This window comes from Andrena cerasifolii, chromosome 1 (assembly GCF_050908995.1).
Source record: "Andrena cerasifolii isolate SP2316 chromosome 1, iyAndCera1_principal, whole genome shotgun sequence".
Classification (NCBI taxonomy): Eukaryota; Metazoa; Arthropoda; class Insecta; order Hymenoptera; family Andrenidae; genus Andrena; species Andrena cerasifolii.
In genome coordinates, this window is record NC_135118.1 from 17,269,375 (window position 1) to 17,281,918 (window position 12,544).

The 12,544-nt window shown below is 42.5% G+C and overlaps 1 protein-coding gene across 5 annotated transcripts in view; it reads left to right on the forward strand.

Moving 5' to 3' along the window:
* Positions 1 to 7,723: 7,723 nt before the first annotated feature.
* The window catches only part of Rgk3 (Rad, Gem/Kir family member 3), a 93,272-nt gene continuing 88,451 nt past the window's right edge, over positions 7,724 to 12,544 (forward strand). The window contains exons 1-2 of one of the 5 annotated variants that reach the window (XM_076810320.1): positions 7,724 to 7,927; positions 10,336 to 11,266. In XM_076810320.1, the coding sequence (XP_076666435.1) occupies positions 11,008 to 11,266 (259 nt within the window). In that variant the 5' untranslated portion in view covers positions 7,724 to 7,927; positions 10,336 to 11,007. Of the gene's footprint in view, positions 7,928 to 10,327; positions 11,267 to 12,544 lie in introns of all 5 variants that reach the window. The other 4 variants (XM_076810337.1, XM_076810310.1, XM_076810327.1 and 1 more) reach the window with 4 other exon arrangements.

Below are 12,544 nucleotides of genomic sequence, written 5' to 3' on the forward strand. Positions count from 1 at the left end.
TAAGAGTTTCCATTGACTTTAATTTAGGTCTGGTCCGAAACTACACATTCTGTGAACATGCTCGAATTTTTTTCGAACCGCTGGAACACTCCGTTTTTGAGTTATCACTAGAAAACAAAAGAAACTTTTTTTTTAAAAGCCTCTTTAATGACCCATCTGCAGCGTCATATATAATGCATATTTTTTTTACTAAACAAACGAGTTTTTTAAAGCTTATGGTATTAATAAACTTCATGCTAAAGAACAAGCTTCAGTTTCAATTTGTTTCTTTGTAATTAATCGTAACAGAAATGCTTCGTTCTATAAGGTATAAGGAAGTTGCTACTACTGTGTGTTTCTCGTCTTTTGATGTTAGGTACGTTAAATGTGTAACAAGGGAAGGTTCCCAAGCCGGAAATTCAAAGAATTATGAAACTTTGGGGATGTGTAGAGCATATATAGATATGTATTACGCAATTTTTTTTTGCTGCTCTAAATTCACTCTAAGGGAGTGAAATTCACCCCTGAACTCCGGCTGTTTCCCGATTTTGCGTGATAACTCGCGAACTGTAAGAGATAGAAAAAATGTTTTCAGACAAAAATTACTTCTTTTAATTAAAGACTATCATTTGGTAACTTACAGTTCGCAAGTTATAATACAAAATCGGAAAATAGCTGGATATTCAGGAATCAATTTCACCCCCTTAGAGTGGATTTGGGCAGCCAAAAAAAAAATTAACTTCTTGAATTCCCGGCTGGGGGATCTTCCCTTGTAAGTAATGATGAATATGTTGACTCGGATTCGATTTGCTTTGTCTGTATCGAATGGACATTCCCAATCTGTATAAGGATTTCTGACAGCGCAGGAAGAAGCGACGCGGTAGCGATTAAAAAATTGCGGTTAAAAGGGGAGTCGGTGACAAGTGGATAACTCGTGGCAGGTTTTCTGAATTTATTTTTAGCGCGCGTACATTGAGCTGTGAGGTATGACTCATTAAAACATTAAACGTTTCTTCGGGGAATATGCTGCCGCATAAATGTCTGCTGGCAAGGCACACTTGAGCTACTATACGATATTGCAGGGGAGAGCGGGGACAAAAGTAACACTTTTTACATTTTGCATAGCCTACAATTATCTCTTATAGGTATAAAAATGAAAATTATGACTTAAGATACTATGTTTCTTGGTCTATCATTTGAGCCCAGATTCAGCCTTATTCAGTCATTGTTATTTTTGTCCTGCAGGGGTAGGACGAAAGTAACATACCGTGGAGGCGAAAGTAACACTAATTATTTTCGGGAGAATTAAGTAAAAACTCTTCGTCCAACGCAAAAAGGATTTTTTATTATAAAAAACGATAGAAAGAAACGTTTAAATACACATATTTTAAGTAACGATGAAAATAAATAAATTTTAAATAACTAAAGATGGAAAACCTAACCAGCTTCGAACATTTCTTTGGTATTGTGTATTTAGTTGAATGATACGTATTAAATTTCATCTAAACCGAATTAAAATTATGACATACGTATTGAAGATCACCCATGCTGCAGGCTGCGTGGGTCTAACCCTAAAAATCTAGAGATTTGGGACGACTCTCTCTCGAACAGCTTTCACTGAAAGGGTCCCATCAAACCAGACATAGACAATCATTATCATCTGAAGAATTCCTCTCCTGTATGCTACTTTGCTCGTCCAAGTAACATGTTACTTTTGTCTCCAGCCATGTTTTTCAGAGTAGAACTGTTATAACATACAAACTATACAAGACTTGTTACAATTAAATACAGAAACTTATGAAGACATTATCTAAGAACGTTCTAACAAATAATTGGTTTAATATCTATAGTTTAACTATGAATATTAACAACAAAAAAAACAAAATAGAAGAAACTTACCTGAATGATCTGAATATCAAATTTAGCTTGCCCACGGTTTACGATTCGTGTTACTGCTCAGCGTCACTCAGTACAATAAAAGAGACACTATACGCATGTAACTGTGTAAATCAAACGTTTTGGAAATGATTGTAGAATTTGGGGAGGGAACGTGTTACTTTCATGACGCCGTTATATTTGTCCCCGCTCTCCCCTACGTATACTGTATGCTACCGGAGGAGAAATATATCGACAGTGGCTGTTAGAAGTTTGTATTAAACTTTTCTGACAGGCAGCATACCAAAGACGGTTTTCCAAATATCGATCTTGGCATACCGGCATCTTAGAACCCGTTGAATCTCTTGGGGATGGTCGCTTATTCAACAGAAATCTTGATTATTTTCTCCAAACTGAAGATTGTGGTATACAAGTGAATTTAGTAGCAACCAAATAGCCATTCATTAATTAGCTCAGTTTCTTCGCGAGGAATCTTCATCCGAGCGGAAGGATAAACCTGTTAAATCTTGAAGCAACGTTGGAAAATCTTCTCCAACATTCTCTTCTTCTTTCACGATTTCTCATTAATCCTTGGTTTAAACTCTTAAATTCAAAGATTTCATTAAGCTTCTTATCTGATTAGTAATTGCCTTCGCGTCGCTCCTTTCGTCGTTCACAAAGAACCTTCGCCCTGCTGGAAGACGTGCCAGCACAACGGCCTCTAACAAGGTCAGAAGCTCCTAAATGCGCCAGGGAGTTAAAGAATGAATCAGCGTTTTCCCTTGCAAGCAAATTACTCGGAACAGCAGTTCTGCGCCCTCGGGATTCAACGCCCTACGCGCGGAACGCCGATCCGTTCGCCCCTGCCTCTTTGTTCCCTCGCGGATTTATTTTCGCAGCATCGAATTAGTCGCAGGGTCAACAGCTGCGGCGATAGTAGTTAGCGTGGGATCGTCATCAGGCCGCGGTGTCCTGCGAACGCTTTTAAGCACGAGAAGAAAAATATTTTCCGCGGACGGGAAAGGAAAACGAGCAAGAAAGCGACAAAGAGGAGGACGGGTGGCAAGGAACGGAGGATGAAGTCGAAGGAGTTGACGTTTCGTTACTGAAATAGCCTTAAACTACCACAAGTCAAAAATACTCGGTTGGTTCCGCTTAATGCCTCCCTCTGAGCGTAGGGCGAAGAGGGGAAAGCGCCAGCAGCTAGAAAACGACGCCATTCCCACCTCGGCGTGCTTCTTTCATCGATACCCAGCTAGGGAACTCAATCCCGGGATCCCGGCTGTTTTTTCGATTCTAAAACTCCCAGGATTTGATATATCAAGTTATAACTTATCCCGAGAGTTTCGAGAATTTTTTAGAAACGTAAATTACTTTGCGACCCACCGGGAAAATATAAAAATGGAATCCAAAAAACAGCCGGGATCCCGGGATTGAATTCCCTATACACAGCCTTTGCCTACGATTATGATTTTGCGCCATGGAACGTTCTGTCTAGCGCTCCACATTTATTTGTTTCGCCTCGAGAGAGTTCTGTTATTTCTAATGTACCTATGAAGGGTATGAGGAAAAACTGGGAATGTCCATTTTTCGTGATTTTGCGATTTACAACACACTACTTAGCTTTGCTACTCGGCTTCGTCCGAAATTTAGATTCTGATTTTATATAAAATTTTTTTGTTTTTTTTGTGGAAACACTTTCTGCTTTATATACTAAGATTTCGTTGGTGGCAACTGGGTCTACAGAACTGTCGAATCACAAAGGGTTACAAAATTCAAATGCGATATTTAAGAAGAAAATTATATAAGAAAATTAAATTCATTCAACCTTGTTTCTTTACTGGTGGACTAAAGTATTAAAACTTAATTTTCTCTGTTATGTGATATTCCCTGTTTTCCCCTTACCTTTCATATTAGGTATTACTTAGGTCATCCCATAAGTAACGCGGTTTTTATTGGTACATTGTCCGCATTTGCAAAGCTTCGCAAAGCTGAGGAGCAGTTTAGTTACTTGCCTATGATCGTAGAACAAAAGTTGCAACATTCGTAGATGAAATTTGTCTGGAATCTTAATTGCTTGGTATTGTAGGGATTAAGGAGCTAAATAGCATGAGATCCCGTCAGCAAACTGAGTTATTACAGATTCTGGAATTAATTGTACCGAAGGTACTACTTAGCTTACTTATGGAAGAAGCGAGTTTCAAGTGAAGTGAGTCGTGTGACGCGATGGAAGCAGATTGAGATGTAACGTGCTTGATAATTCATTGAAGGAAACCATGACTGTCTCTATGCGCTATTTAATGGAAATAATGGTATTGTTGTATGCATGTGTTGAGTATTAACCCAGTTAGCAATTTGCGTGCAAAGGGCTGGCCCGCGTATCCGCTGTCTTTCTTTTAATTCCGTGCATGACGATCGTACTTTCGCGGAGAAATTCGTGTTTCGTACAAAGGTACAGCATGCACGTTGTCCTTAATTCGTTTCATTCCCGCGAGCGTGGCAGTTTTTGATGGAAAACCGAGGAAATAACTGGAACGTGAGCAGGGTAGGTACATACAGGGCTAGCTTTGTGGTTGGGCATTTTGTGAACACATGGTGTATTCATTTGTAAATCAAGACGCATTCTCCTGTGAGATCTAAGCCTCCCTTAAGAAGGAATTGCACGTTTCTTGGCGAGAAGTTTTTATAGAAAGAAACTGCTGTACTAATCATATAAAACAGGAAAGAAAAATTTCTTTTCAATGTGCGTTAGTCCAATTTTGTTCTCAATGCCTCATGTAACGATAGTTGATTATTTTGCCAGAGAATTAAATGAAAATATCCTTATTTCTAAAAGATAGTATGTACTACTTTTAAACCTTTATGGCCGAATCAACTATAATTACGTAGATCACCGAAAGACAGTAAAATAACTGCTATATTTTGGTCGGTTATTGGGAAGAACACGTCTTTGAGTCTACATCTGTTTCTATTGAACCAGCCGAAGTATCGTGCTCATTATTTTCCTTCGCGACTACACCAGGAACACTTGCATTTCCTAAGAAGCATCTTATTTCAACAGAAACTAGCTTGCTATCCGTATACCTTCGAATACGAGCGTGGAATCTGGAAGTAATGCTGCTTTCCTGGAATCTTCATATCCTAAATATCTATTTATAGATACTATCGGTGTACTCTTTATGAAACACTGAAAGAGGAATTTCTTTGCAATGTACTCACGTATTATTATCGCCATTTATTAACCACGTTCGCTATAGGTATAACAGGACGATCCAGTAATTAATATTGCACGTTTTCGATCGACATAATATTTTCTCCGAGCTACGTTTTTCCCATTTCTCGTTTTGGTGCACATGTTGAGAGATTTTGGTCCAACAAAAGAATTGAATTACGAGCGAGTTTAACTGCGACCGCGAGGTTTTCTCAGGAACCTTTGCATCGCTACCAGCAACGTGATTAATTGTAAAGAAAGAGTAACCTTCGGCTTCGGGGAAATCATTTGAAATGTGAGAGCTAAATTCTCATAATAGTTTTCTGGCGAAGCCGCCGTAAGCAACGTCTCGGCCTTTCCACCTTCTCCTTTGAATCTCGTTCATCGAAAGTTGTTCTGGCTTCTGGAAATTCTCCTCCATTACATCGATCAAATACACATGTTCCTTGTATACTTCTTTTTTCGATCGGGTACACCTCTTTCTCGCGCAGTTGAATAGGAAGCCAATGTTTTAACAGAAAACCTATATTAATCTTAAAACGAGCTTGTTGTCTTGCAAACGAAATAACGAAACTGTTTCCATCTTCTAATTCATAAGAGTCGCTTGCAACGAAATCCAACTAGCTATCGATAATGCAACTGTTTCTTACAACGGGACATTTGCATACGAAAACCCCGCTTTAAATCAAGAAAATCCATACTGCCCTGAATCTGAAGCAGAAATCTTAATGAGCAGCGAACATGAAATACCGCGAACAAAGACACTCGCGAACACGTGTAATCCTCTTCGAAGCTTAGGGCCAAGTATAATACAAACGCGTGCAATGTAACACTCAATGTAAGCGACTCCCAGTTCCGAACGTGTTCCATGCAATGCTTAGTTCGCGACAATCTATCGCCAGTCGATTTTCATTGCCGACACAAAGTCTATTCCAGCCTGCGTTTGAACGCGTGGCATGTAAATTCGCATCGTATAGGCGTATACGCGAGCAGATTGGGTGAAATTATCGATTTTAACTCTTGGATAGCGGACACAGGGTCCATTTTCGCTCCTAAACATCAAACCATTACTTTCTGTGAAAGATAATATTAAATCATAACAAAATTGAAGTCTAATACGAGAGCTTGTTTGAGATGGGTCTGAATGGAACCACGGGTCAAAATGGACCCAGCGTCCAATGTGCTAAACTGTTCCCTGCCCGAAGGTTAATAATTCGTTGAAGACGGGTACTTTATCTTCATTTTCAAGTAATAAATACGTGGTCACAAAAGAAGCCCTTCTTCCTCAGTGGCTAAGTAGCAGTATATCACAGATTTAAGTGAAGTAAGTTTTTGCTGTACTACACTCCCTTAAATCTTACGGTCTTAAGTAACTTATATTAGGGGTGGTTTTTTTGTAACTATATATATATGTAGAATTGTCAGTGATAAAGGGAAGGTTTGAGACCGTAGAAATTAACAATTACTTTGCACTCGTGGTAGGTAGCATATATATATATATAGTTACAAAAAAACCACCCCTGCAATGACTTTTCATTGGACATACTCTACACGACATATGACTACACCCCAGAGGTGTAGACTCCCCTGTATGAACTATGGCATATTCTTTTTTACACCCGTACCTAATCCAAGAGTCTTTACACAAAGACACTTCTACGTCTCGCAACTAACATTCTCCATCCATTTATTAATTTTCCACCTACCCTTATCTCGTTTAAACCACCCATATCTGTACCAACTAAATACAGTAGTGCCTCGTTAATATGGAAGGAAATGGACTCGTTAATATGGGAAGATTACTCCCACCACTTTAGCCTGGGTCAGCATCGACCGCAGCGTGGAGAACAAATAATGAGCCCCCCGCGAGGCCAGAGACAATGTCACCTCAGCTGGCAAAAATTAAAATTTCTATAATTTTCATTTTCTCAATGAGAAGAATTGCAGTGGATTTCTCAGACCTTCCTGATGAAAATGGGCCCAAACACGCGCTGAATTGGGCTACTTTGAGTATTTTATGTACATAACGAAAGATGGATTTTTATTAGAAACGGTCAGTGCTATTGCTTTTAGAAGAGGAAGATCTTATTCGGAAACTCGGGATGTTATTATTGTGTAGTGATTATAGGTTTCTAATCATAGTGGAAAATAATGCTCATCTTCAGTAGATACCGCCTTAAGCGTTCCCCGATTGTAAACCTTGGTAGGTCTGAAAGCAGCTGATTTTCTTTTCTGCTTAGGTACGATTTAACAGTTCCCTGGCTATTTTCGATCCTTATAATTTTTCCAGGCATTGAACCTGAGATATCAGGCGTTGAACCAGTGAATCGTGGGCATTACTGTTTACCCAATATACTAATCCACCCGCACCGGGGAAAAGTCTCCTCAGCGAGCAGCCCCCAACGCTGTCTGGACTCGCACCTCAGCGTCGAAACCGCTTAGAGCTCAGACGCGGCTCGTAAATAATCCCGCAGCGAGACCGTTTTCCCGCGAAATCGCCGTGAGCCACGGTTCCGCCGATTCCGTTCGCGGTTTCGAAACGAACGACTCGGCGAAAAGCTGCAGAATTGGACCGGGGCCAGCGGTCCCCGCGCGAGGTGCGGCGAGCGTCGCCGCGAGGCGCGCCGAGCTGCCGCGACGCCAGGCGTCGCGACGTCGCTTCCCGGCGGCCTCAGTGCGCCGCGTATCGTCGGACGTGGTCGTCGCGACGCCGTTCACTTGCCGCGCGCCCATCGCGTTTCCTCGCCGCGTGCGATCGAGACATGTGACGGGAGACGGAGCAGAAAATGACGAGCAGAATCGCCACGGTTCCCGACCACCGCGAGTGGTAGACACTGCACCGGTTGCAACCCGCGGTAATTAGTCGCGGCTCGTTGATTTTGGAGGCGTCTCGGGGTCGTGGAAATTTCACTCGATTTTCTGGTTGGAATGACGATGATCAGGGCGGAAGGATGTGGAGATGATGAGGAGATTTGGCTGCAGTTGTGGGGCGGAAGGGTTGTGGAGACGATGAGGAGATTCGGGGGCAGTTGTGGGGCGGAAGGATGAGATGATGAGGACAATCCCGGGGTACCGAGGCTTTCTGTTCGGTGCTTTGGTTTCTTTGAGACGGGGGGGTTGTGTGGATTTTACGGGAGACTGGGGAGGAAGCGTCGAGATGGTACTTCAGAGGCTGTTGAAGCAACGGGTGGATTGTGTTATTTTATTCTTCTGAGTGGATAGCGGAGGCTGTGGGATTTGTGGAAGTTTTTGAGAGAGTATTGAATAGGGAGGATGTGTGTATAGTATTGTTGGGCGGTTATTCTTTGTTTCGTAGAAGTGGTGGGAGAGTTAGAGTGATGCATCAGAGTTTGCTGCTGGGGGATTTCGTCTATCTTCGTTCCTTGAGTTGTTAGAGTCTAATCTTTCACTGAAAATACAACCTTTCCTTTTTTCGAATTTAAAGTAGAGAACCATAGAAGGTTTTTAGTATTTTTTTTTTATCTTTTGCAGGTTTTAATCCCATTAGTTTCTTAGTTTTCTAATGACGGCGTTCTATTGTTACAGTTCTCGTATTCTTTGAAAGTCGAGTAGAAGTTAATATTCAACAATGACTCCAGTACAGATTGGATTGAAATATTTGCATTGAAGGAGGAATGGAGTTTCAAGCACAACCTGTTCAGAGTGCCTTGCGTCAATGCTGCGTGTAATAGGGTTGCAAAACATTTGATATATCGGGGAATCAATTACGCGAGTTCAGCGCTTGATACGGTTAGAAAGATCGCGGGGGTGTTTGTCAGAGCTAATTTTATCTTCTTCAATGACAAAAGCTACAACTACATTTTTGGAAGAGAAAAAGAAGCTCGTTTCCTCCAGTCCCCAATTAACGAGACATCACGAATAGTTTTGTCACCAATAGATCCCTAAGATCAGCTTAAAGTGCTAAACCAGATCCTGAATACCGCAAACTTCTCGATTTTCTCCCGCGATTAACAGACCTAAATCCACTCTCTCGCACAAAATATAATTTCAGGAGACAATTCAGGGGAACTTTTACGGGTTACCAGCTCACGAAGCGCCTTAAAAATAGGGAAGCAGTTAATTCCAAAGCGGCGATTTCGAAATTCATCAAATTCGTTATCAGCGTCGAGCGCGTAAGCACCGCGGGCTACGTAAACGTTGATCTCTTCCACTTAACGTTGCACTTGAAGCGCAATAAACGCGTCATTCTCTCCGGATAAAAACGGATCGATAGATAGATTTTTTTTCCACCAATAAAGGGTTTCCAAAGCATCATTGGAAACACTTGGTGCCCATCGCATGATCGACAATAACAGCGGCCGATTTAATAAAGTCTCTATTAAAAGCCTCTAATCTTTACATCGCCTCCATTTGTTCCATTTAAACACCATTCAATTTAAAAACATTTAAAATTCTTCCTGCCTTCGGTCCAGTTCTCCACCGACACATTTCTACGCAAACGTCTGTCTTCGTCCTACTAGGAATTCAATTCCCACGTTACACGTATTAGAAAACACTCGCACCTTTATATTGGATAGCGAGGTATCCCACGTAGTATTGCGTAGCTTTATTCACGCAGCCTTCTCGACAGAGATGGATTCTCTTTCCAAGTATCTCGTCGGCTGACATTATATTTATATCCAATGTACCTTCACGTCCTGCTTCCTGGATATGCAACGACTTTGGCAGTCCGCTCGTCTTTACAGTACAGAGCACCCCGATGGAAATCCTCCCAGACGCGCGCAACAAATCGCTGCCACATTGTCTCACGGACGATAAAGTTCGCCCGTGTCTTGCAGAAAAGATCGCGCTCGTGGTCTAAACGGAGTGGTGCGCTTGATAGCTCTGCCAAACGAAATAGAACGACCCCGACGGGCCACCATCCTTACGTAAATAAATTAATTGGCGAGCTCGCGCACACCGGAACAGGAGAATTTATAACGGCGGAGCAACGGCGAAGCCTCGGGACTGGAAAAAAGTAATTAGGTCCTCGTTAATTGATGAGGGACGGTGAATTGATGATCGGGAGCATCCTTCTACCTAGCAAACGAATTACCTTGAACCTATACCACGATACTTTCCACCTAATCCAGGGCACAAAATGAAAACGACGAATTATCAATTTCCACTCTAGAACAATCTAGCAATCTTATTCACGAGCGTCAGTTTTAGCCTGCAAAATTACTTGCAATATGTTCCAACTAGCATCGAGTAGAATCTTTTTCCACGACGAAATTGGGAGGCGCTCGAGTAAAGGGTTAGAGTTTCAGCGAGGCGAGCAGTGACGTTTCATTCCTCCGCAATTAACGTCCGCGACACCACGTGTTGCTTCAGAATTCCAGCCTCTCAAGCGGGCTACGCCAGTGTATTCTCGTGGACTCGAGGCGACAAACTCGGGACCGTTTCGAACTGTCGATCGTGGATCGAATCTGTGCGCCGGACGTGAAAAGTTTACGGGAGCATCCCGCCTCGCGTGTGAATCTATCCGCCGAGGATACTACCCTGCGAGGTTTATCTATTTCAAGAATAATCAAAGTCGCTGGAAGACTGGCCGGTTTCCTAGGGGGGAGATCGCTCTACTGGGAGCACGTAAATTCGACCCGAGTAATTCCCGAGCACACCGCGAGCATCTTGATTATTCCGAAGGGCAAAGTGCTGCCGGCCAAAGAGCGCCACTTGCCATTCGACCAACAGGCTAGCGGCTCCAAATACTCGAAATCGAATGAACAATTCAGAGTCCAATAAGGGACGCGGGCAAAAGAGGGAATCGGCTCTGGAGCGCCGATAGAGCGCGCGGTGAACACACCTATCTGCATTATACATAAGACACTTGGATATTCAACGAGGACTTCCGTCGGGATCGTATCTCGGGGATAGTTTCCTGAATCCAGGATCGGTTCTTGGAACGGGCGTCGCGGGCAACGTTGGGACACCGATACAAGATGGCCGAGCACTCGCTTCGCAGGAAGACCAGATCGGCCTCGATCTGCGCCCCCGGGTTCTCCAGCATGGAGCAAATGTTGGAGGCGATGCCTCCCTCGGGCGCCAGAGAAAGAGATAAAATCGACAGGGAAAAGGATAGCGGCAGTGGAACCCCGGATAGCAGCACGCCGACCAGAAGGCGCAGACCCGCCACCAGGTCCCAGAGTGCTCGTGTTTCCGGCGCGAATAAGAGTATCCGGCGTCGAGCGGCAGCTCAAGGTAACGAGATGATAAGGGCGGTGATTTTTTTATTGCCGGGAAGCCTGTGATTGTCTGGCCGGGGGGGAAGAATGCTGGCTCCTTCGTGGTGTCGCGTTCGGGACATTATGAGGAGTTCAGATACAGGTGGTTCAATCTGAACTAATCTTGACCCCAAACTGGATCTGGATATACCTAAGTTCTTTTCTAGATATGTCAGGTCTATAGATACCCCATTGATCCGAAGGTAGGGGAGACCGGGGCTAGTCGACTAAAGAGGTTAGTTGACTAATTCTCTTTAATTGTTGTATTATGTTATAAATTATGCTGCGATTCGCGATATCGAAGCATATGAATGACCAGCTCGCTATTTACTGTGTCACCGTGACAAAAACCTGCGTGTTCTATCAGTGAGAATGAAAATTCTAAAAAGGTCGGCGGGATAGTAAATATTTCTGTTCCGACTATTTATGCATTTTTATCCACTAACTATTGTTTGATGTTTTTTCGTGAATATTTTGTGGAAACGTGATACATTGACTATAATTTAGGGTATTTCATTTTAGCCGGTGCGTGGAGGTTTTGTACGTACGACCCTTAACATGTTGACTGTGTCGGACGGGGTTACTTGACTAAGCATAGGAATACGAAAGGAGGCAAAGAGTTAAGCTGCTCAAATCCACTTCCCCCACCATAAATCCCTCCAAATTCACCCCTACTAGTTTTACACCCTATTCTCCCTTCAAACTCTCAGGCCTTCCAAATAAACCACGAGAAACAAGTAGAAAATAATTACAGTATCTAACACCATGACACTTAATAAAAAAAAAATAACAGTGAAGGAGTGAAAAAAAAATAAAAAAATTTGTTGGTCGTAGGATATATATGTACGCCTTTCGTATATATTGATGGAACTGTGACAGTCGTCTCACTACTCTATATATAATAAAAACTACGACCTAGCCTCAATTAAAACAATTTTAAAAATTAAGCCTGTATACCTAACGAAATTTGTAAACTTTTGATCTGCAACAAGTCAACAAAGTACCAATGGTCTATTTATAAAAATTAGAAATGTTAAAAATTAGTCATCTAGCCCCGGTCTCCCCTACTTTATCAATTAAATCGTGCTTTCTATTCATTCCGCCTGCTCGAAAAGTTATCGTAGAGTTTCTAACCGAAAGGCGTCGGGCCTGAAAGGGGCGCCATCAGGTGGCGGAAATTGTGCGTGGTGGCATTTTAAGGTATTAGCTGCAGAAGGTGCAAGGCGTTCTATGTCGCAAGAGCTTTCGACGCCCA